Source organism: Glycine max, chromosome 3, assembly GCF_000004515.6.
Source record: "Glycine max cultivar Williams 82 chromosome 3, Glycine_max_v4.0, whole genome shotgun sequence".
Classification (NCBI taxonomy): Eukaryota; Viridiplantae; Streptophyta; class Magnoliopsida; order Fabales; family Fabaceae; genus Glycine; species Glycine max.
The window spans coordinates 43,945,574-43,970,944 of NC_016090.4; the positions used below are offsets into that span (position 1 = coordinate 43,945,574).

Here is a 25,371-nt window from a genome sequence, read left to right on the forward strand (position 1 = left end):
TCTACACCCACTAAATACGAGTTCTGTTGTCGCATCAATCGACCACATGTTGAACTTTTAACTAAACCCACTAAACACGTTAGACTTGGATTTGCACACGTGCTCCTCGAAAATGTGTCAAAGTTTGATTCGTATGTCCAAAAATTGATAAAAATAGAAAATATTTTGGCGCTGCGTATGTAAAGCTTTAATGCATGACAATGATATTAAGTTATAGACATATAGGACATGGACAAATCTATCGACTAGAATAGAAAAATTATGGCGGTTCATTAATTTGATATTAAAGAGTCGCGAGCGATGTTAATAATTTTAGGTGGTTTACTGGCTTTTCCTCAAAATTCATGATACTATTGATTAAGGGATAACTGCCTTTGAGAAAAGCATCACTTACCTTTCCGTATTCTTCTTTTATTATTTTTTTTCAAAATAAATCTTTCACTTATGCGGTTCATAGAGTAAATATACCTTTATACAATAAATTAAATTCACCACTCTTAAAAATAAGATAATCTTGAATGTATTATTTTTCTATTAAAGACATTACTTGGTTAAAAACCTCCCATCTTTGTTTATTTCATTTTGTTTTACATTTTATGATCTCCTTATTTTTCTTTTGCATGCATGTATGTATAAAATACATAAGGCACTTGTTAATGGTTAGTAAAAAAATCATGAAAATAATTTTCAACTAAATCTATAATTTTATAGAAAAATATAGGTGGTTTTTTTTTTCTTTATATAAAAAAAGTGCACATTTAATTAATGTGCACCTTGGACCTTGCGGTGGTCCATGGTTTGTAAAAGAAGCGTGATTCGGATCCATGATTCGGGGAATCTGTATGGTGTATAGGTGTAGTACGTGCTCAACTCATTGAGTCACAGCAACCAGCCCACTCCAGAGGCCCACTTTGAACCAAGTCTTCAAATAGCCTGTTGGGATCATGGAATTGACTCTAACTCTAACTCTTTGAAGCCAAGGTACATTTTAGAAGACAAACTAAATTTTAACTTCATATTTCATAATATGTTGCATATATACATTTTATTTTATCGTAAACTTAATTGTGGAATTTTCAATTAAGGTTATAACTCCATCCTTTACACCCTTCAATTCAGTAGAGAATTTGGTTTAAGAAAAAGGAGAAATTTTTTGGTAAAGGGAAGAGCAAGAAAAATAAAATCAAAGGAAGGAAATCGACAGAGTCGAGATATATTTCACACAAGTAACATGGTATAAAATAAAAGGGGAGAGGCAAAAGTTAGAAGTGAAGGATTTTGCTTCCCTTATTTTCACTACCTAGACATTCTAAACCAAATAAGGGATATTGCCTCACACCTACCTCTCTTTCATCAACCTTCAACCAAATATTATATAAATGAACTAAATCCTGAGAGGATGATTAAACTAGGAGACCCTTGCAGGTGAAAGAAAAATTCTCTCTCTTAGTATGATTAACTACATTAATCACTTCAAGGTTTCGTTTGTTAACATCCAGCATGTCGGAGTGCTTTGCTTGTTAACAACGCCTTAATCATAGGATTGTTGTCACCTTTGTAATCTTCAAAATCCTATTCTTATATTAGCTTAAACATCTTTCATGGTCTACAAAAGACAATTTTATTTGAACCGAATAAAATCAATGTGGACGACAATCTACATCCTTTTTACTAGTCAAGTTAAAACAACTTCATATAACCTAATCCGCCCACTCGGTGGTAGTTTAAATCCATTTCGTACCCCTTGTGTAAAACTCGTGTTATACACACACATACACACCATCGTGATGTGAATCAATCAAACTTCAGTAACACAACACTTTTCTAAAACTTCTTAATGGTATCGACCTCTTGCTTCACTCCTATTGATTGCCTGCCTAGATCAAGCTACAACTTGATATGCCAACCATTTCATTTTGAACAGCATGCGTTTATATATAGCACCTTGATGTAATTCAAGTTTCGCTAACACTTCCCTTAAACTCCTTTATAACGAACTTGGGATTACAAAGTGAACCGTGGTAATTGGCTAAAAGTATTTAGAAGATCGGAGGAGGTACCTACATAGTTACAGGTTGTTCTTCCTTAACCAAATTGGTTCTTCTAGTCCTAAAGTATCTATTGCTGAATCCAGGTCTTGACATGTTATTACTAGCTGACACAGATATCCATAAGTGGCTTAAATGGAAGATTGAATAGGGACTAACGAATCTGCCCATAGTACATTTGTTTTTCTGGGCTAAAACTGTCCATAGTGCACTAGGAACATGTAAATGCCAATAAAACACGTAGCATATATAGGCCAGTACTAAAAGTCAGCCTCGTGGAGTGGGAATATATCATGGTCATGGTATTGGTAGGTATGCCATCATCACTGCAAAGGAGGAATGAGAATTTCAGTCTCACTGAGGAATTGCAAAGATGGCATTCAGAAAGGAATGGAGGGTGAAATAAAAGTCAACCTTGTGGACTGGTAGTCCACCGCAGCAGATTTACCAGCACTGCAAAGCAGGAAAATGTCAATCTCAATTTCACAGTGGAATTGAAGAAAAGACAAAGGGTGCAATTGTTGATATACTTGAAAGGGACAAATAGGAAGACAATGTGAAAGGTTTTTCTTCGTCTTAGTTGGAAAATTTCAGTGAAATATCACGCCGACACCAACTTCAACTTTCAAACTACCCATTTTTGCTGAGTTCCATCTAAATCACCTAGGTAGTGGTGGAAACTAGAAAGGACTTATGACCAGAATACCGCACTGGTCATGATGTTCAAGGGATTATAAGCCAAAAAGACAAATTACAGCAGGATGCGCACATGACATGGGAATTCACCTTGTAGAGAGAGAATGAATACAGTAACTGAAATCTATTCCATTTTACCTAAGTTCTACAATGAGATGATCAATATAAGGCCTATTATCAAAGTTTATCATATGTAGAACCCTGTTAGTAAAGAACAACTGTCAGAAATCAAGTCAGGACTCTTTCAGGTGGTGCCTTTCATTGCAACTTCTATGAAACTGATCTACAGGAATCACGTTTCAATCTTTTTCTTTTCTTTCTAAAGACTGATATATCATTTTCTAGGAACCTTGAAAGGTGGTTTGGTTTGATTAATTGAAAAAGGGCAGCACCCTTAAGGCGCAGGTTTGGGGTCCTTGCTAAATATTAGTATGAGAAAATATAATACCTTCAAAGATAAAAAGGCAGAAGAACAAGCTCAATTGCTAATTTTGGATTTTCAATCCAAAGAAATCTTATTAAAATGACTTATTAATAAACAGATAGATCTAAATAATTGCAACCTCAGCCAAGAGTGATATTTATTTCCATTACAATTAATGAATGTTAAATACACAAATGGCAATAATAATGATCATATTGATAAAATGTCAAATTACCACATGAAAAGACAATAAACTCCCACTCACTTGAAGACCAGATTATGGCAGGTATTGTCACAGGGGTAAGCACAGTCGATAGCTTTGACAGTTTTCCGATCCAAAAACCAGTCTCCAACAGCAATTGCAACTGGCTGCAGGATAAGATATATCAGCTTATCAGATTACTCTTTTCTGAGAGCAATAAATAGTGAATAATTTCGCCCAAGGCATTAACGTCACTTTGAAACACACAGATTGTAAATGAAATAGGTTTATGTAATCCAACACTTTAGCAGCATTTCAACAAAATTGAACTAATATAGTAATGATCCTCGCATCCCAGAAGATTTCTCAGCATACAACTAGAAATCTTTTGTTGTTTCACTTTTTTATTCTATACAGAAATGGTAACCACTAACCGCAAGGATTTTGATTCTAAATGAACCAGTGCTTTACAGAAAGTTAGTATTGGACTTTAGTGATGCCATGTTATTCCTATTAAAATCTTTTATCATAATGAAGATTTTTAGAATACTTTTGGAATCTCTATCCATTATCTCTTGCTAAGTATTTTCAATACCTCCAATTAGAAGAAAAAGTTAGTCTAAAAAACTCACATTCAACTGCACAGTTTTAGAAGCATAGAAATCTAAATCATGCATACCACGTTGTTAATGAGTGGAGAGTCATCAGCAAACCATGTATCTTGTCTCTCAGACTGGCAATGAGCAAAACAAGAATTTATGAATAACCCAGTTTGAGATGTCTCAGAGAAGCCTTTCACATCATTTAGCATTTGATTTCTGAAGTCTGATGCAAAGGAGATATTATATTACAAACAAATCAGATGATTGTAGATATACATCAATTGCTATGCACAATTCACAATTTCACATTTGTAGAAATCAAAGTCACCTTGGAGGAACTGAATTTGAGATGAGTTACAGTGTGCATGATTTGCTTTACAATCATTCCAAGAGCCATGGGGATCTGCTGAATGTGGGACCAAACTTTCTTGGACCTAATGAAAACAAACAAGAGAGATTTAGTCCATAGCGAATATGGTTCCTGCTTTGCTTGCCCTATGGACTTTTGCTTAGACATAAAAAATCATTGACATTCAAAACTAGTTTACTCAATGATGGTTGAATTCAATGTGACTGCTGGGCCAAGGCTTTTATGTGGATTTGGTGTTGGTAAAAGTCAAAACTAAATTTATTTTTCTTGTACAAAAGAAAAAAAGAGAAGTGGAAAAAAAATTGCTACTAGAACCATTTGAAACAAAGGAAAATCGTAGACAACTAAATAGTCAAACGAAAAACCATAACATCCATGATAACACTTTGAGGACAAATAAAGAGACACAAGCTTGCACATATAATTATGCACATTATTGACATAAAATTACAAGAGAAACAATGAATTTCATTAATATTACCTGCCATGCATCATAAGCTGCATTGAGCAGAAACAGTGGAGTCTCAACATAGTTGATCAAATTCTGAGGAAAAAAACACTGCCCAAAGAAAATTTGCATGTTTAAAGTTTGCAAGTTTAGCATTTTCATGTTATCAATAGAATGAAATCCAGAATAAAAAAATTACCGAAGTTGGGTCCAGTTGGTTGAGACAACTATTTGGCAGATTTTTTTGCACCTCCTACAGTTTCAACAGCATCAATGTCAAGGCATATTAAATTCAAAATTTCTAAACACTACCAGAGTAAAACCAGTAACAAGAAAGTTCATTGCAAGCTTGAACCAATTGACTCTTCAAAGTTGAGCCAAGAACAACATAGATCCATAAGTATATTCTATTTATTAGACAATTTTATACGACATTAAATATACTACCTGTAACTTAACTACACCTCCAAACAGATTCCTCAGTGTGTGACCCCCAGATACATCAACTCTACATGATTGAACATATAATCAATTATATCTAAGTTTCTAGGCTAATGGTGCAGGCCAGTAGAATTCATATAAAACAAAACTTACGCATCTAGGAAAAACCCGGCGTCACTCAAACATTTCACTTTGGTAGATGTAGGAAACAAGCTCCGGAACTCATCACAATGTATTATAGATGCCAGACCACCTGCAGAGCATCCAGACAAAAGGGCCTAATATACAATTTTTTTAATTAGCTTCCATGCATATTGAAGATGTATCGAAATATAGAGAGTTAGAGACATGGTAAACCTGGTTGGCCTTCTGCATTCCCTTGAACAATAATTCCTGCATTGCAGCTTGCCATATTTTTTGTCCTCGAAATTGAAGCTGTGCAACCTGAAACAAATATATTTTGAAACTATGAATCATTGTGTCACAAGAGTTGCCTGCAAGAGATGCATGGCATATGAGTGGGAGAATGGAGTAATACTAGGACCGTAATTTTAACTCTCCCTGCTCTCACAAAGAAACTAAGCTCTGCTTCTTTGCTATTGATGTATCAGACATTATGTAAAATAAATAGCAAAACTCTGCTTCTTTACTTCAAGTGACAGCTAATTTTCTGAATGTACCAATAACTATATAGATAAAAGGTGAAAAAATGTATACTATTATACTGCCATACTCTCACTAACCTCGTTTTGACTATCTCCACTGAAAGATGCTCCATCACAGTACCGTACTTTAACTCTGTTCCAGTTAAAGAAATCTGTGCACACAAGAAAATATACGCAAAAAAGAGAACACACAAGACTTGAGTAAGCATATCTTGTAATCTCCAGAAGTGAATAAAGCAAGCATGCGTAAGGTAAAGAGAAAAACCAGGGTTTTCTTCAGCTTTATTGCTCAACAACCCTGTGAATGCTAGTTGCTTTTCCATGTATTTTGAGGAACCACGACGAGTAGTTTTTCTAAAGACACAACTACTGATGGTATTACACCATCCTCCTCCCTGCAGTAAGATAGATACAACCAAGCAAGTCAGGTAGGCTAGTATTCAAAGACGTGTATACATTATAATAACATGCCTATGAATTATCACAGTTGCATACAGATTTCAAATTTTAAGAAACTGTAAAATCTCAAAAATATTTTTAAATCTCTTATTGAAACTTAGTGTAAATAGTCAAGACACTTGGACATTCTTTTACATACCTCCAATTGAATGAGCCAACTATTTGCCCCAGATCCAAATCCAGGATGAAAGTGGTAACCAGGCAATGTTCCATCCAAACAGACTGCCAATACAGGACAAAACAAAAATATAAATCTTGAGTATGCAATTGAAGTGGAGTGAGAGATTGGTGCATGTTTGATTTCACGTTGAGTCATCTAAAATCACATTGAAATACCAACTAACATAATTTTAGATAAAAGTTCACATGTTTAATCCCATGTTGAAGAATAGATTCTGGTCCATAATTGATTTTTAGCCATAGCCCATAGCCACTCTAGGCAACTTTTGTGTAGAAAAAAAAATTATAGTATTAAGTTCTACTACTAATTTGCTTTTAGAATAAAAATACCCAAATATAAATATCTTCACTTCAAAATCAATTATAATCAGAATCAAAATCAACTTAGTTCAAAATTAGTTTTGCAAATGTTTATCTAAATACCCACATTTTTTTTTATCCATGCGCTTACAACACTTACAACTCTACTCAATCAACTAAGTTACACCCCCTTGGTAAAAGCACACATTTGAGACCGTCTTTACAACACAAAATGTGCTATGACATCAACTAGGAAGACCTCAACTAACCTAAAAAAGCATACAGATTATGTTGTCCATCCTACTGCTACAAGTACTATGTTAGTCCATAAACACATTCAAAGACAGTAAACTAATTACAAAGAAGGCCAAAAGCAATACCAGAAAAAGAGAAAAAAAAACAAAAACAAAAACAAAAAAGGGTCAGAAATGATAACAAAGTGGCTTAAGGTGAAGGCAGCATTGAAATCATTACAATACAGAGACCATAGCTATAAAAAAGAATGAAGCAAATTAAAAATGCTAAAGAAATAATTTCACTGAGAGAGAGAGAGAGAGAGAGACCGGCTCCTTTGGAAGCAGCTCCCTGAATGAGAGTGAGGGGGACCATGAGAGGTGGAGGTCCGGGCGGTACTTCCACTGCCAGTGAAACGGCATCGTTTTGGAACAAATGCTCAGCCTCAGATCTAAGTACAGAAACAAAGGAAAATGATGCTGCTATGAGTAATAGAATCACCTTCATTCTGACGACACTATTCACTCTCAGCCACCCACTCCTATGTTTTGTGTTATTTATTTATACAGAAACAGAAACGACGATTATTGATCATTGATGTTTTTTCTCTCTTTTCATTTATTTATTATTTATAGTAACTAATAAAAGAGGGAATATTAGTATTTTATTGCGGAATCTAGTTCCTATGTCAGCAGCAACACTCCTTCTTTTACTGTCAGTCCCTTTTTGTTTTTGTCTAATTATTTTTCCCATGTGCCTCATTAACTTGCATTTGTTGTCCAGTATATTTTCATTATTTTGTCCCAATCAAACTAATTATCTACTATCTTTTTTTCTCTCTCTTTTATAACTACATTCTTGTGTGTACTCTTGTGATGTATGAACTTTTTTTACGTTAGACGTATATTATACTAAATATTTAAATTATAATTTATATCTTCCTTACTTTATATTATAAATTTAATGTTTTTATTTTAAAAATTAAAACTCATAAATCTAATAAGTGTATAATAACTAATTAACAAATGCATTGATCTTAAATATTCATTAATGACATTGTTAAAAGTTAAAACTCATTGTTCTTCTCCGCATATGTAATAATGAATGTGTATTTAAAATTAACTTTCTATTAAATGTTTTGCTAATTGATATAATTTATTAAATAAATAAAAATATAATAAATATGCATTTAAAATCTACTTTATATAAAATGTTTTACTGATTAATATTATAATTCATTAAATAAATAAATAATTTTGTCTAAGGTACCCTTGTATTAGACAAGGAAAAAAGTATGCCAAAACTTCACTATTTTATTTAATATTACATTTGTTCTTAATTATAAGACTCAATTTATCTAATTTATGTTTTTCATTTCACATGTATTTATAAATCCGCATACAAAATGCTTGTTAATAAAAAAAATCACATAGTAAAAATGGGAATATAATAAATGTTAAAACTCATAAGAAACAAAACATCTAACAATTATAGTATAAGATATAAATATAATCTAAAATTAACATAAACATAAAAATATTAAATTGTAAGAGAGCATTTATATTTTGAAATAATAATTTATAAAAAAATGATAAGATTTATCTAATCATTATGGTATTTTAATTTTTATTTGTATAAAAAATAAAAAATAAATAAAAGATACTACTATCTAAAATAATGTTTAATATTACAACTACAATAAAATACAGTCTGTACTTAGAAATGTCACTAGCACTAGCTACTTCCTACCTAAACAGAAGAGAAAATATTACTTTTTGAAGAAAAGAAAAATCACATCTCATCTTTTTTTAGTTACATATAAACATGAAAGGGTGTAACAAATAAAGACATGTACCCCTTCTGCCCACAAACTTGCGTTTTTGTCTTTTATTGTTCACACTATGTACTGGCCGGTTTGATTAGGTTTTTTACCATTTGGATCTTCTCATTGCCACTAATGCCATTAATCGCGATTATGTTGTATTCAATTTCAAACCTTAGTAATCAGAGTAAGAGGAGATTTCGACACAAATCATTGTCGTTTTCTTGTGTGTTCATGTACGGGACGTTATGCAATTCACCAATTTTATACTTAAGAGCATTAGTATTTCTAAAATTAATTACTATTTTTTTTATCAACATTGTTCAGTCTGTCGTTACTCTCTCGTTGGTATAAGAATCTGCAAAACCTCGCAATATTGATGAACGTAGATATGAGACATACGGCATCGACAAAACTGACTCCGAAAATATAAATGAGATTATAGTTGTAGCTAGCGTGGTTCCGTGTGCAACTTTCTAGGAGCCGGCGATGATGATGATGGTGAATTGATTGCAGCTATTCGAACTTGCATAACGAGGGTTAATTAATTCATGACAAAGAAGATGATATATACATTCAAACGAGGTATGGAATCAGAAAAAAGTTACACTGCTATATAAGAATCAATGATCTTGTCAATAACAAATTGGGAAGTATATGTTGGTAGTAACTTTACTCTTTCGAAAGTTAATATTTACGGCTAAATTAAATGGATCACACCTCCTAAACACACACACACAAGGGCCACACTAATGGTTAATGGGAATATAAATGACTAAATGTGTTTCATATGTAGGTTTGGGGAAGAAGGAGATATAAAGAAAAAGATAAGGCTTCATTTGGTATAAAATGGAGGATGGATCGAAAAAGGAAGAAAAAATCTCAAATATTTTACTCTTTCCTTTATTTGTTTGAAACTAAAGAGACAAAGGAAGAAATGATTATGCAAGGGAGTCTCATGCTATTTTTATCTTCCCTCAAATATTTTTTATCTTTCCTTTATTTCTTTTATATATATATATATATATATATATATATATATATATATAAAATATATATATAATAAAGACAAAAATATTGTATTTTATTTTTCATATAGAATATTTATATTATTTTTGTATACATATTTTTTTTCCACTTTCTATATAACTAAATAAAAGAAAACCTTTATTTTTCTTTTCTTTCTTATCCAACAACATAAAAAATATTTCATTTTCTATTTTTTCTTTCTTAAATCAAACATACTATACAAGAAAGATTAACAAATATGTGATTAGAAAAGAAAAGAGAAATACAAAAAAATGAGATGGAAATTTGGACGAAAGAAAAAGCATTCATTATAACTATTGAAGTTTTTATGTTATTTCTTGTTTGACAATTGACTTACAACATAAAAAATGTGTTGCATATTATTTAACGTGTAAATATAGGAGCTAACAACGTAAATATTTCTATAACATTCTTCGCATTACAATATTTTCATTATATAATTTAATGGTGATGTATTAATAGTATTTGTGATCCAATAAAAACTCACTATTTGTATAATTTTAAAGATAATTATTATAAAAATTAAATTAATTTACCTTTTATATGATAGATTTGTGACTGAATAATTATATACAATTATTTTATAGTATCCGTACGTCAATCTTTTTCTCTACATTATAAAAGAAACAATACAATTTTTTTAATTATTTTAATATTTATTAATATCTGATTTTTTTTATTATATAATAGCAACATATTACATCACAATGTCATTAACATGATTGTGAACACATACGTTACGTGGATCTGGCTGTAAGAGATGGCCTTATGTTGATATGGGTTTGGTCCATAGGATTTTATCCTCTCAACGTATATACTGCGAAAAAGGCTTTGTTATTACCATCTATTTTTTCTAAGTTCACTTCCAATGTTTTCAAAATATATTTTGTTTTTGACAAAATTACTCTTAACGAAAACATGTTTATGTTATATACTGCAGTTTCCCCTCGACTTAAATTTTATTCAGGCATACTCAAGTTGTATTTGAGTAAAAAGGTTAATTAAGTACTTATTTAATAAGTTTTTTTTTGTATGAGAAATTATATTATATATTAACTATAAATTTTATTTTAAGAAAAAAGCTTACAAGAGCTATATATATTTTTTTATAGAGAATTTACATTTTTTCCCTATAGGTATTCTCCTTCAGAGAATTGTATCTGAAGAAGGATATTTGATGGGGGGGAAATATTTTTTATGTAAATTTTATATAAGTTTTTTAAAATTAAACTACTAATATTGCTAAACATGACACAGTTTTAATATTATATGTTTATCTCAAGTGATACAAATTTTCTTTGGCTTACTATTATCTCTCTTGTCAGTACTCGTAGGATTAAAACTTGTGGATCAATCCAAGCTAAAGCTTGATACATAAAGTACAATGAATGAGATATTACCTAACCGTCTTACTACTTATTCCTTCCAAGTGAGAAGGAACATGTTACATTCTAGTAATGCACTTGTGGATGAATTGCGGAAAGAAAAGACCGAATTCAAACTTATTGATTTTGTCATTAGTTTAAACTTTAAATAATTTTTTTGAAAGGCAATTTAAACTTTAAAATAATATCCGAGTCATTTAATTTGTTTTTAAAATGTTTCACTTAATCAAAGCGTAATTTATAATAGTTCCAAATCCAAGTATATAAATATTCAAGAATGAGTATTGTAAATAGTGAGTTATAATTTTATTAAAATACACTTAAAGTCTAACTTACTAATATATATATATATATATATATATATATATATATATATAATCAAATTATATCGATATAACTTTAACTTTATATAACTATTACACAATCTAATAATTTTAAATTAAATAATATTTTCTTAAAATTCACTATTTGATTGAAGGTTCTACTCACGTAAATCATATATACAAAATTTTATATTAATATAAAATTATTTGTTATCTTATTCATACAGATTAAAACCCACCTAATATAAATTTTGTAAAATATATTAAAATATGAATCATTTTATTATCTTATTATTATTGTTTAATTTTGACAAAATTTGACATAGACCATCTTGACAGTGTGTATTTTATATCAAATTATGAAATAGTGTAATAATTGGTTAAGTTATACTGATATCATTTTATCTATTTTCTTATATATAATAATAATGATGATATTTTTAAAAAAGTGAGTAGACATTAATAAATTTCATATACACTTATATGCACATAAATATAAATCTCAATATAAGTTTATGCATGGAAAGTTTCAACTAATGGGAGTTGGACTTAACAAAAAAGACTAATCTATTATAATAAAGTGAACCAAATTTCAAATTTTCATTAAAAGAATTATTCATATTTAAAGTTTTTTTTTTTATCATATTTAGTATCTGTTTGTGTTATATGGCGAACATAATTTTTTCCGAAGAAAAGTATACTTAGAAGTAGAGGAAAAAATAAATAAAAACATGTATTTGGACAATGTCCTCCCGGACAGTCCCCCATGACAAGCCTTTTGGTTTGGCATCTGATTTGGCTGCAAAGGACGTCAAGAAACAAGCATTTTGATGTTGATATGCTTTATTAGAATTACAGATAACAGCATTGATGCTTATAATATTCCTTCAATAGAAAAGAATAAACCTCATCTTTACCATCCCATCTCTAGATTATGCCTCCCTTTTTTTCTTTTGGCATTGAGATTCTAAACAAACAAAAACTTAACTTATTCATATGACAAATTTATATATATATATGCGCGCGCGTGTGCGGAGAAGATTGATTGATGTCGAATTTCTGCTTTTCTTCAAGTGGTGTTTGTGTTTGTAGGGCTAACACAAATGGGCAACAACATGCATTGGAGCATAAAGTTATTATAATTATAATTAAATAATACTAAATCCTACCTTCAAATTTGTGGACTCGATCAATGAGAGCAACAAAATTACTAGTGGCGGAAATCCTACCAATCCAATTGAAAAATATCCATGGTCTCCACCTCAAAGATTTCAACCATTCGTGAATTATGCGTCACCTCGCACATTTAAACTTAGTGGCGGGTCCCCCTACAAATTCATGCACACAAATATTATAAATAGGTTTTGTGAGCCACTGCTTAATTGTTCGTGATACAATCAAACACCAGCAGCACGAGTGTTGTTTCATTCCTTTGCAAATTATTGTACTTTCCTTTTCTGTTCTACAATAGTCTATAATGATCTGTTCCTGTGCATAACCTTGATAATTATTTGTTCATAATTGACTTTATGTGGTTCACATTGATGATTGATGATTGATGATTGATGAGAATGCTTCATGTATTGATTTTATCAGACCACATTAAATAACTCACTTAGCTCGTCGTTTTTATATTAGGCTGAATTGATATATTGGGCTATATATAAATTGAAAGTGTTTATCAGGTCTTTACACGTATACGCCATTAGTAAACTTGTGTTCAAACTAGTTTGTTACATATAGTAGTAGTTTTGTTTCAATTACTTTTATGATCAAAGTCAAACTGCAACCGTTAAGCTATACCGCAACTGATGATGCTTGCATAAGATTTAAATGCCACCAAAGAAAAAAAGTATTAATATGTCGTTTGCTGAGTAGGGTTTTCATAAACATTGGAACTAACAAATTCATTGGATGTTGATGACTTGATGCAGATTAGAATTTCTTTAAAATGGATACTTCTCGCAGAATTTCTGGATTCAAGTACGATTGTTTGCTTTTGGGTATGATTGGTGCTAATCTATTAGTGCACTCTTACATCTTTCACGAGTTGTACAATTTTTGTTTAAGTATTACGAAAATTGCACATTGAAATTACTATTCTTTAGCCCATGTTTTGTAAGCACTGCAAACATTATAATGGCAATAATGCTTTTTCTCCTAAAATTTCTAAATTGAAAAGAACAACTTAAGAAAGAGAAGCTTTTTGGAGATTAGGTGTCACAACTTGGTTTTCTTTAACGAGTTCCAAACAAAAGAGAGAGACAATGAAACCATTTTTTCCTCTCTTCTAACCCCTCATTCTCCCCCAACCAACTGAACCAAGCCATTGCAGATGTGTTCTATTACCATTTTAAAGAAGAAAATGGGAGTGTTATTTATTTATAGCTCCAATATTTTCAACAGATATGGACGATACTCTCTACCCATTGAGCACAGGTCTCAATTTGGCATGTCGAAAGAACATAGAAGGTACAAACATTAACAATGAAAATTACTAAAACTACAATACCTCTAGTGTTAAGATAATATGCAAAGTAAGTCCTTTAGCTAACCAATCTTGTTTACAGGGTATATGTTGAAACATCTGCTGATGGAAGAAAGTGAAGTACCAAAGCTTTGCGTGGATTTGTACAGGGAGTATGGGACAACTATGGCAGGACTAAAGGTATATATAAAAAAAAATTACAGTTGCATCCCTTGTATATTTTTCAAATTACATTTCACATCTCTTCTTTTTTATACCCTATAAAAAAAACTCCTTAGTTATTTAGCTTACATTACACTTGAACTCATTTCCTCTTAAATATCGTCTAATAATTTAACAGAAAACATGCATGGGCTGGTTATATGACTTTTAATGAAAATTTGTCTATAATACCCTTATTTTTTTTCTCACACATACCCCTGTATTTTTCTCAAATTACACCCGACACCCCTCTTTTTTTTCACCATAAAAAAAGTATCTTAATTGTTTAACTCACATTACACCCATACTTTCGGCCTCCTAAACATCATCTAATAATTTAATAGATAGACATATATTGGTTATATGACTTTTAATGAAAATTTATGTCTAAGATACCTTTATCTTCTTCCTCTTAACTCTATAAAAGACATGTCATCATTTTTAACCTAAAAATATTTTAACATTCTTCCTTCTTTTTCTTTTTTATTTAATTGAACATGAACTCAACTTTTTGTTGAACATGAATCTCCATTGTTGGTACATATGTGTTAACATCTTTTTTTAAAAAAGTTTAATTTTTTGTATGCATGTTGGGTCGTTTGGTTGTTGCATTTTTGTTGGATATGTTCCCAACAATGTCTATTAATTGAATATGATCATTTGCTTCAAATTTTAGTGTTTTGTTCCTGTATTTTGTGTTTTTAACTTCTTTCTTTGAAATATTTATTTTTTATGGTTAGGTGTTTGATATAATGTCTCAATCAAGAGTTTAATCTTCTTCAAGTGTTAACAACAATGAAATAAGAGTTAAATTTTAAAGAAAAAACTGTTATTGTCTTAAGAAAGGTTCATTCAAAGGGTCAATTGTTAACTTGTTATCAAGTATTTAACAAAGATATTAAGACAATTTCATCAGCTCATATATTTCAATTGATGTTACTACGTTAGTTAATAATATTAAAAGAAGGAGTGTAAAAGTAATGTTAAACAGGAGAGGAGTATCGGATGCAATTTTAAAAAAAAAACATAGAAGATGTGAGTGTAACAAAAATGTTAGAATAATTTCTTCTGCTCACGTATTTCAATTGATATTAGTTAAGAAGTTAACAAAAATAATGTAAAAAAAAGGATATTGAATGCAATTTAAAAAAAAAACACATAGGATACTAGTGTAATTCACTAAAAAAAATGGCATTATTCTATGTTTTATCTTCATCGTTCTTTCTTTATGAAATACCAAAACCAATTCATTATCAATGAGTTTCCGTCCTTGCTTTCAGGCCTTTGGTTATGAGTTTGACAATGATGAATTTCATGCCTACGTGCATGGAAGATTACCATACGAGAAACTGAAGCCAGATCCAGTGTTAAGGAGCCTTCTGCTTTCCATGCCTCAGCGTAAAATAGTATGTAACTCTTTTATATTAGTTTGTGCAGTGGAGAGCATTGCACCTAATTCTAAGACATGGAAATGGTCATCACAGGTATTCACTAATGCAGATCAAGCACATGCACACCAAGTTCTCAACAGATTGGGGTTGAACGATTGTTTTGATGGCATCATATGCTTTGAAACGCTTAATCCGCCTAATTACACAAATGTACCTACTGATACTCACTTGCTAACATGGAGTAAGTCGTTTAACAAAGACTGTAACCAAGTAGAGAGCGGATGTTTCAACTCCAAGACACAAATCCTATGCAAACCCTCTGTGGAAGCCATTGAAGCTGCCATTCAGATTGCTAATGTAGATCCAAGGAAAACGGTAAAATCTATTACGTAAACTGAAAAGTAACATGCAAAAATTATGCATTTATGTTTATTTTGGCCATTTAGTCTTGGAATCAACTTACTACAGATTTTTTTTCCCTCTTCGATCCTATGCAGTTGTTTTTTGATGACAGTGCAAGAAACATTGCAAGTGGGAAAGCTGCTGGACTTAACACAGTTATTGTAAGCTATAATTTACTATATATACATCTTATTGGGAAATTTAAAAAAAATGGCTCCACAATTCATGTACATATCTAAAGCAAGTTAACATTCTGGGGACAGGTGGGACGCTCAGATTTGGTGCCTGGTGCTGACTATGCACTGAATAGCATTCATAATATCAAAGAAGCATTGCCCAAAATATGGGAGGTTGAGGGAGAGCTACAGCAAATGATCCAATCCCCAGCAGTTGAAACCATGGTCCTTGCATAGATTTTGCTTTGAAAAGAAACAAATTTTACCTACCGAGCAATCCCAACAACCATGGTCCATAGCAATTGTCTCCCCACAAATGGTGATGCTTAAAAATGTAAATCATATTGTTGGGAGCATGTAAACACAAATAACTAAGGCAAAAATTAAGAAATGGAAAAGAGAATACTATTCTTATAAGGATTAAGCATGAGTCTAGTCATACAAAATATGGATGTGGTATCTCCGCTGTGTCTCCGGAAGTCAACCAATTTGGCAGCCACTAATGATAATTCAGACACATTAACATGATTAATAAGGGACAATCAGAAAATTGGAAATTGAACTGAAAATCAGAAGTGATGTGCTTCCACGTAAAGATCAACCCTCTATAGGCAGTTCTCCGCAATTAACAATTCTGCAAGGTTTCCGAGGGACATCTGACCTACTCGTCTCCTGGGATTCAAGTGTCTTCACAACATCCATTCCATCAATGATATGTCCAAATACAACGTGCCAATTGTCTAGCCATAGAGTCTGCATCAAAAAAACAAGACACTTAATGCTGAATAAAAGTCAAAATTTTCAAGATTCGAATAGTTTAGTTAAATAATTGAGCACTGAATATGAGAAATAACGTCCACAGCAATATGGTCCAGTCTATTAGATTTTTTACTTTTACATTCACTTTAGTTTTTATATATTAGTAACTTGTAAAATTTAGGATGGCAGTACATGTCTCTCACCTTTACAGTGAAAATGAAAAATTGACTACCATTATTATTAGGACCAGCATTCGCCATGCTCAGAATTCCAGGACCGACATGCTTCACAGCAAGAAAGTGTTGAAACTAGAAATTTCAGAATATTATTAACAATACTATTTTAATATATTAATATCCAGCCAGCAACAGAGACTTACAGGCAAAACTCTCATCTTTAAAACTAGGACCATAGATACTAATTCCACCAGTTCCCTGCAGCCATTAAAACAAATTTAAAGTGAGAAGAAACATTACGACCCTCATTGATGCATATACATGACATGGCAGTGTGAAAGTAAATGCCCTCATCAGTACATATATGCAGGCATACAAACAACTATAACAGAGCTCACATTTCCTTCTGTAAAGTCTCCACCCTGAATCATGAAATCTTTGATTATACGATGGAAGGAGCTTCCTTTGTAACCATATCCTTTCTCATCTGTACAAAGACTGTTCAGCTTGATCTATAAAATTCAATGTCACACAATCCATTTCACAGTAGTAATTCAATTACAACAAGAAAAATGCTGCAGAAAAAAAGTTGTTTGCTTGCATGGATTGGCAAATGAACCAATTCGTCTCAAGTAGTAAAGTTAAAATGGAAATTCTAGTGTTAAATTTACAAGGACTTTATTTGTACTTAGATAGATAAATATTTTATTAATAAAAAAAAGTTAAAGAAACTTGACTTGAAAAGGTTACGAGAAAAATAATAATTTAAATTAGCAAAAAATTAAATCAAATAATAAGAGAAATTAAACAAGAATTTAAATTAATTAATGAAAGACAGAAAAGATGAGAAATCCAATATTAGTGTGGAAGGAAATTTAGAAGATAAGAATATTGAAAACTTAATCTATCAGAGTTGGTTGTCAAGTTCACAGTAAAGGTGGTTTAGCATCTCATTTTCATGAAGGCTTTACAATTGGAAGAAGAGAATATTTAGTAAAGGAAGAAAAGATAAGAAAAGGAATGAAGAGAAGCAATGCCTCTTGCTTCTCCTTCTTCTAGCCTTTGCCTTAATTAGTTCTATTTTCATTAATTAGTCTTACTTTTCTTAATTAGTCTCATTTTCTTAATTAACTTTGCTTTTCTTCATTAGTCTCTTTTTCTTAATTAGTCTTCTTTTCTTAATTAGCCTCATTTCCTCCTTAATTAGTCATGTTTTTCTTAATTATCCTTGTTTTCTTGGGCTTTATTTATCATAAATTCATCACTTTTAATATTCTCTGTACAAAAAATTAAATGATATTAATTTAATAATTATTTGCTCAAAAAAGAAAAATTATGAAAGAAAAATTACAAATTTCTATATAATTTAACCCTAAAATATACTCATTATTAGTTAACACCTGTATACAAAGCACTGAAATTTTGAACTGTTTTAGGAACAACCTCTCCAAATAGGCCCAAAACAATCCTGCCCACAGGTTCACCACCAACTTCTACATAAAAAAAACACTAGGTCGTCACCTTGGCTTGAAGCTCTACAACCTAAAGGTAACAAAACCATGTAAGAAAAATCATCTTAATCACATCAGAATAGATTATTGAGCATCACCAAGACCTTTTCAGGTGAATTCAATGAATCCAATCCCAAACATGCAGTTGTATGTTGTAAGAATCAACAATCCAAATACTGAATGGCTCGTACTCTACGAGCAACAAGCGGTTTAACTAAACGTTATCTCCTTTTTTTTTTCTATTTTTTCATAATTACAAGAATATCACCTTGTTTTTACTTTGTTTCTCATTTTCAAAAACTTGTTTAGGAAATGGAGAAAATCATGTCCTTTTCACACTCTTGTAACAATGACCAAGTGGAACAAAGAGCATAAGTTAGAAATGCCGAAGGTGTTATCCTTTAACTTCTCCAGTGTTTCACATTGGCTTAGTATTATTCTGTAAACATATTCCCAAACCACAAATTTTAAATGAAAAACTTACACTATCTGCAGCATTGACACATGTCATTCTCCTATATCGAATTGACCTTGCTACAGATTGTTGCGTGACAGAAAACCTCAGGGCATTATGTGATCTTGATGCCAATGTTTTACCATAACCAATCGGTGATTTGGTACCGCAACATACCACATGTGACCTTTGAACCTTAGACACATCTTGGCTAAAGTTAGCCTGAAAAAATGGCAGCAAACTTATACCGTAATTAATATACACAAACAGTTGTAGGAACATTTGAAACCCAAAACCCCATATGAACAAAGGTGTGAAAAATCATCCCTTTCATACATTAAATTGAATGGAAGCTATTTGGGTGCTTCCAAAAAGCAAAGTCATAACAGTGCACCTAAAAATAATGCCGAAAGAGAAAAGTAGGAAGCAGTGACCTGAAGAGGTGGAAGTGAATTCTGACATTGAACCAATTGAGCAGATAATGAAGACGCCATACTCACTCACTCACTCACTCACTCGAACCTTCCCTTGCTGTTTTGATTGCGAATTTGCCCAAAACGAAGAGAAGACACGGCGTGAAACTGAAAGCCGTAAGAGATAAAAGGATTTAAGTATGCGTATTTTTATATGTAAAAAAAATATGTATAGCTTTTTTTTTTGTGAATGTATAGTTTTTCATTTATTACTACATAAAAAATAATCTCGTTTCAATTAAATTAATTTTCTTTTAAGTACTCCGTTGCAGTATAGAAAAAACTTATTGCTAGTTTTCTATACAATTGTGAGGCTTTGATTTAGTTAATTATATAATATATAAGATGAATACCAAATATTATTTTTGTTTTGCTTTCTAGTGCTGGTCCTACCACGGCCTGGACTCGCATTGATTTCTCAGTCACGATCTGTGAATTAAACTGTATTGTTGATTAATGGCAAAGAGAAATGATCAGCACATCTAAACAATTAATTATTCAAATATGCATAATATTTGTTCTGTTGTTCAATTCCTAACGAATTAGTTATTTTTTGGGCTTTTACCAAAAATCTAAAACAAGCAGGTATTTCAGCCCATCATGGGTCATGTTTTCAATATTATAACTTATATTGAGTAAAACTTCATGCATTCTCACTATTACTACCTCTTGCGTCCCATGGCTTTTGAAAAGTTCAATTCATGGGACCCAACGGAAAACAATAATAGGAGTGCTTTTATGCTAAAACTTCCTGCACCTCTATAAATTTTTACTAGGAAACAACATCTACCAATGCTTTTGTACTAAAACTTCCCGCACCTCTGTAAATTTTTACCTGCACCCCATTTCCAAAACTTAAGCGGCTGCTGATAAAAATTTATGGAGATACTACCATGACTCTTGATTGGAATGTAAGAGTGTATGAAGTGTAAAATTGAATTTAATTAGATTTCCGTTAGTGGTAAAAGAATTGTCTAGATTATTGCTTTTATTAAAAACAAAAGTTTAGTTGGGAAATGAAAATAAATGAGTTACATGTGAAAAGATTAGTAAATATTTTTAAATATAGATTTTTTGATAGGTTGTAAAACATAAATAACAAGGAAAAAGAAAGGAACACTTTAATTATGGGATGTTCTCTAATCTTGATAAATATAAATAATATAGATATATTTATAAATGTTAGAATTAAGATGAGTCTCAAATAGAAATCAATTATAAATTTCAACATAAAGACACTTACGCTTAGAAATTTTTTTTATTTGATTTCAAATCTAGATGATTTCTTAATAATTTATTTTTATCTTTAATATTATAGAACTTAATTTGACGTGCTTAAAACTAGGGTCGAACTTAGACCTAGACAGAAGGGGCCATTGCCTAAGACATAGGAGTGGGAGCTAGCAGACAAAAAAAAAAGTTCACATAGGTGTGAAGCCAAAGAAAAAAACTTTGATCATTTTTTTTTTTACATTCTCGACCTTTAAAATTAATGTTCTTTTTTGACAAAAAGAAAACAATATTTTTATTTTAAAATTTAAATTTTCATTTAAAAAATTATACATGATTAATATAAATTTAATTAAAAAGAAACTAAGTTTCACTATTATTCTTGACATTTTCAGCTTTTCAATGGAATTAATATGTTATTTTAAAATTTTGATTTTAATTTCTAAAATTATATACGATAAATATAAATTTTAGTTAAGACCAAACTAAATTATACAATTCTACCGTTTATTATCTACTGACTTTATTTACAATTTATCATTAGATCAAACTTTTTTACTATATATATTATATCTACAAAATCTTATATTAATCTAAAATTATTTAATATTTATTGATACATGTCAAAATTTATATAATAATTAATTTTAAAAAATATAAAAATAAGAAATATATGATTATGTAGTTGTAATTTTTTAAATTTTAATAAAATTAATATAAGTAATTAAAGTAATATATAATTATAATTCAACAATTAAAACTATAAAATTACATTTTTTTTATAAAATTATTGGTAATTAACAATTATTATAATCTATAATAATGTAATTTAATCGTTCGTTTCAATTAGTATGCAAGATACTAACCTCAATTGAGGCCTCACTTTAATATATATATTATAATCTATAATATATATATATATATCACTTTGTAAGATCTGTATCATTTTTATCTCACAAAAACCATAACCGGTAAACAACATGAGTTTTTTTTAAGATTAACTGGAATTGAATATTTATTTTCTCGAGCCAGTGATCACAAGTTTGAAAGGATATGCTCCATCTAAAGTCAGTGCTATGTTTTTTATATTTGATCTTTGTTTAATAATACTTTTGAAAAAATAGAAAAGGGTGGCTAGTGAGTTTGTCTCATCGTCATTGCCTATGCCCAGTAGGTTTGGCTAGTCGTGACTCGTGAATATATATTGTGGAGAAGTTGGTGCCTTTGCTCATGGAGGATCAGTCGACTTTTTATGTCATTGTTCATACTGTATATATAGTATATGCTTTCTTTCCTTTTTTTTATGATTTAATAACATATTTAATTTTTACAGTTTTTAAATTTATTTCTTTTAGTTGTTATAGTTAATAATTAAATTTTTTTATTTTAAAAATTTAATAAGTAGATTTTTTAGTCATAAAGTTTATATTTTAATTTTAAGAAAGTTCATTTCGTTATATTTTTTTAATTTGGTTAACAGGAAAATTTTAACGATAAAGATCTCTTGAGACTTAAAATATAAATTGACAAAAAATAATTGAATTAAAAATGATAAATTTAAAAATTATAGAAATTGAATGCGTAATTAAACTTTTTTTATTTTGCATTAAAAATTAAACCTAAATCCAATGATCACGCAGCATGTGTTGGACGGAGTAGTTAGTGGGAAATCTGCCCGATTTACATTCACTTGTGCTGTGCTAAATTTTAGTCGTCACACCAATTATGTTTATCTAAATAAGCCTCGAGGAAAAAAATGGTTAAATGCCTTCCTCATAATTTCACCTCTCCTTTTGCTCCCATAAAACAAGCATGACTAGACAAATTCTCCAAGGATAGAAATATGCGATTCGTGTTGTGATTATAATTTTGAACTTTGATTTTTGTTTTTGGGTCTTAGAATGATATAAATGATAATGAATGTAAAAAGGAAGTGCTGCGCATGAGTAATACATGGTCCCCTGCAGTTTAATTGCAGGTGCAATAAGAGAGAATGGAAGAAAGGATGCATTGCTTACTTGTTACTTGTTGGTGTATATTACGAAAATTGTAGATACCTTATGATTATTGTGATTACTCATTTTTAGGAAAATACTATTGGTACATCCACTTTCTCTATCATCTCACTTCCATTCCATTTCTTTTTCTATCATCTCATGTCCTCACTTATCACATTCATTTATTTTCTCTCAATACCTTTTTCATTTTTTCCTTCTAATTTTTGCCCCAATACACCTAGGAATATCATAACTCTTTTTTTTTATTATTATTAGATCAATTGATATAAAGTTCACTCGTTTTAAATTTGAGTTTTAGATATATTATTTGTTAAATGCTTAGAGAAAAATCAAATCAAAACAACATAATGAGAGTTTAGGTAGGATTGGGTTGGGTAGGATGTATTGGATCTAAAAAGTGAATATTATTTTAAATTTTCTTAAAGGTTATATATATTAAAGAAAATTAAAATATCATGCCAACCACTAGGTTGAAAGAAAAAAAATTGGTGCCCAAACCAAAGCTCACCAACTTCATATTTAGAATCAATGTGTTTAGGTCAAGTCAGATAGATTTGATTTCACAGGGTTACTTAAATTGTTAGTGTAAGATTTCATAGATAAAAGTTTAAATTTTCATATTTTCAATGCTAGTTATTTAACAAGTTACCTATCTTAAAGCATGTTTAATATTTTTTAGCATTGGAGGAGATCTATGTGTGATGAGTTACTTAAAATTAAACTTTGATTGCTTTTATAAACAACAATTGCTTGTGATTATTTTTTTTTGTCATTTAAGAGTTATCTAAGGAGGGGTAATTTAAGGATTGTTTAAAGTTGTATCATTGAAAAAAAAAATGAATTGTTTAATTATGATATGACAAAAAAACTAACAAGTTGTTTAAATTCTACCTATTGGAGATCTCTAATTAACTCAAATTAGTATCGATTACACGTTTAATCATTAAAATATATATATATATATATATATATATATATATATATATATATATATATATATATATATATATTTTTTTTTTTTTTATAGAACAACATATTATTTTGTTCGGATTTCATGTTAAAAAATCATCTTTTCGCTAAAATTAACTGTTTTTAATTTTTATTTTTAATGTTAAAATTTGTATTTTTTTGTTAATCGTAATTATTTTTAATCTAAAACTAATGTTTAAATATAACTATATATACAATTAACTGTTTTAAGAATAAAATAATTTCTTAGTATGTTATTTTAATTTCTAAAAATTATGCACTATTCTGTTTTTTTTATTAATTTAGTTTTTAAAAAATAATTATACATATCAATGATATGATTTATATAATTTTAAATATTTATAATATATTTTTATATTCTATCAGAATCTATAAATCATGAGGTTATATTTTTTTCTCTTCAAAACCTAGCAACTCATAATTTTACATGAATTTTTAAGTTCATTTTATATATTAAATTAAAGTGCACTATTTAAAGAACAAATTAATCCCTTAGCATGTCATTTTTAAAATAAATGTACATTATTTTTTATTTTAAAAAATTAAAATAGGTCATGTGTATGACGTATATAATTTTAAATATTAAGAAGTAGTTTCTAAATTACAGTGTTTGGTATTTAATCTAAATTATAAAATATAGTGTTATTTTAGTTTCAACAAAACTTTCTAGTCGATTTTGTCACTTGAAAAATATGCCAAGCAAAAAGTTTACATGGTTGCAGACTTTTTTTAAGACTTTGTTTTCACCTTGCATGTGAGACACAAAGAAATAGAAAAATAAGACTATGATTACATTTTCTTTTCAAAGGTCTTCGGATTGATTGGTTCATGTCCGTAATTCGGGAACTATTCTCTTATGCTGTCAAAGATTGAAAAATACCACTCATATTCAATTATACTTACGACACCTCAAATCATACACGGAAGATCATTAGTTAAATATAATGTGAATGGAAAAATATTTACATTTCTTTGATACAGCACTAAAATTACTCAATGAATCGCCAATAAAAAAGATTAAATGATAATATAAAAATTCGAATGATTTATTGAAATTAAAAATTTACAATAAAGTACCTTATATTTATTGGTTGATAATATTTAATATAATATATCAAACATTTATAATTTTTCATAAACAAATAAACTATTTTTTTATACTTTCAATTCATTTTTTTATCATTCAGAAAATACTTTCAATTCATTTACCTGTACTTTTGAGTTTTGAAACATTAATTAACAAATTTATTAAAATTAAGCTCGGTAATATAATTACATGCAAGAAACATTATATTTAAGTTGTCTTATAAAGTAAGCTTACGTTTTTAAATTATCATAAACCGCCGCTAACTTTGAAGTGAGAAAATATCAAAATTGTTTTTATTTGACTCTTTTACTGAAGATTTAAAGTCATTAAAAATAATTTTAAAGAATATAAAAAAATATAACCGAT

The 25,371-nt window shown here is 29.9% G+C and overlaps 3 protein-coding genes across 9 annotated transcripts; 1 reads left to right on the plus strand and 2 right to left on the minus strand.

The window, feature by feature from the left end:
- Window positions 1–2,171: 2,171 nt before the first annotated feature.
- Window positions 2,172–7,666, minus strand: LOC100819978 (pectin acetylesterase 3). 2 transcript variants are annotated; one of them, XM_006577123.4, is made up of 14 exons: window positions 7,399–7,666; window positions 6,495–6,577; window positions 6,162–6,291; window positions 5,975–6,048; window positions 5,589–5,675; window positions 5,385–5,509; window positions 5,238–5,298; window positions 4,990–5,043; window positions 4,824–4,901; window positions 4,301–4,406; window positions 4,050–4,195; window positions 3,434–3,537; window positions 2,463–2,501; window positions 2,172–2,374 (listed from the first exon to the last, which is right to left on the minus strand). In XM_006577123.4, the coding sequence occupies exons 1-14, from the start codon at window positions 7,574–7,576 to the stop codon at window positions 2,260–2,262; spliced, it is 1,380 nt and encodes a 459-aa protein (XP_006577186.1). In that variant the 5' UTR covers window positions 7,577–7,666; the 3' UTR covers window positions 2,172–2,259. The 2 variants fall into 2 exon arrangements, with proteins under 2 accessions (XP_006577186.1, XP_003521625.1); XM_003521577.4 differs by lacking the exons at window positions 2,172–2,374; window positions 2,463–2,501 and having other exon boundaries at window positions 3,227–3,537; window positions 7,399–7,665.
- Window positions 7,667–13,011: 5,345 nt separating this feature from the next.
- Window positions 13,012–16,727, plus strand: LOC100775435 (uncharacterized protein C24B11.05). Of its 3 annotated transcripts, XM_006577126.4 has the most exons (8): window positions 13,012–13,093; window positions 13,584–13,652; window positions 14,056–14,121; window positions 14,220–14,317; window positions 15,619–15,744; window positions 15,823–16,104; window positions 16,227–16,292; window positions 16,395–16,727. In XM_006577126.4, exons 2-8 carry the CDS (start codon window positions 13,601–13,603, stop codon window positions 16,542–16,544), a joined length of 840 nt encoding a protein of 279 aa, XP_006577189.1. In that variant the 5' UTR covers window positions 13,012–13,093; window positions 13,584–13,600; the 3' UTR covers window positions 16,545–16,727. The 3 variants fall into 3 exon arrangements, with proteins under 3 accessions (XP_006577189.1, XP_040870128.1, XP_003521627.1); XM_003521579.5 differs by having other exon boundaries at window positions 13,026–13,652; XM_041014194.1 differs by having other exon boundaries at window positions 13,024–13,652; window positions 15,619–16,104.
- CYP12 (peptidyl-prolyl cis-trans isomerase CYP12) lies at window positions 16,699–19,805 on the minus strand. 4 transcript variants are annotated; one of them, XM_026127935.2, is made up of 7 exons: window positions 19,642–19,803; window positions 19,238–19,429; window positions 18,686–18,735; window positions 17,641–17,740; window positions 17,446–17,500; window positions 17,270–17,374; window positions 16,699–17,060 (listed from the first exon to the last, which is right to left on the minus strand). In XM_026127935.2, the coding sequence occupies exons 1-6, from the start codon at window positions 19,699–19,701 to the stop codon at window positions 17,307–17,309; spliced, it is 525 nt and encodes a 174-aa protein (XP_025983720.1). In that variant the 5' UTR covers window positions 19,702–19,803; the 3' UTR covers window positions 16,699–17,060; window positions 17,270–17,306. The 4 variants fall into 4 exon arrangements, with proteins under 4 accessions (XP_025983720.1, XP_025983722.1, XP_025983721.1 ...); XM_026127937.2 differs by having other exon boundaries at window positions 17,270–17,350; window positions 19,642–19,802; XM_026127936.2 differs by lacking the exon at window positions 17,270–17,374 and having other exon boundaries at window positions 19,642–19,805.
- Between the last annotated feature and the right edge of the window lie 5,566 nt (window positions 19,806–25,371).

What these genes read in the sequence shown, in the direction of transcription:
- LOC100819978 (XM_006577123.4), bottom strand. Translation starts at nt 7,576, where the DNA reads ATGAAGGTGATTCTATTACTCATAGCAGCATCATTTTCCTTTGTTTCT. An exon ending in CAGCTTATGATGCATGGCAG is followed by an intron (nt 4,407 to 4,823) that starts GTAATATTAATG and finishes TGTTTTCATTAG; the next exon opens with GTCCAAGAAAGTTTGGTCCC. An exon ending in GTGGACTACCAGTCCACAAG is followed by an intron (nt 2,375 to 2,462) that starts GTTGACTTTTAT and finishes CCTCCTTTGCAG; the next exon opens with TGATGATGGCATACCTACCA.
- LOC100775435 (XM_041014194.1), top strand. Translation starts at nt 13,601, where the DNA reads ATGGATACTTCTCGCAGAATTTCTGGATTCAAGTACGATTGTTTGCTT. An exon ending in ATGTCGAAAGAACATAGAAG is followed by an intron (nt 14,122 to 14,219) that starts GTACAAACATTA and finishes TCTTGTTTACAG; the next exon opens with GGTATATGTTGAAACATCTG. An exon ending in CTGGACTTAACACAGTTATT is followed by an intron (nt 16,293 to 16,394) that starts GTAAGCTATAAT and finishes TTCTGGGGACAG; the next exon opens with GTGGGACGCTCAGATTTGGT.
- CYP12 (XM_026127935.2), bottom strand. Translation starts at nt 19,701, where the DNA reads ATGGCGTCTTCATTATCTGCTCAATTGGTTCAATGTCAGAATTCACTT. An exon ending in ATTCACTTCCACCTCTTCAG is followed by an intron (nt 19,430 to 19,641) that starts GTCACTGCTTCC and finishes CCATTTTTTCAG; the next exon opens with GCTAACTTTAGCCAAGATGT. An exon ending in TTTTGGGCCTATTTGGAGAG is followed by an intron (nt 17,741 to 18,685) that starts GTTGTTCCTAAA and finishes CAAGCTGAACAG; the next exon opens with TCTTTGTACAGATGAGAAAG.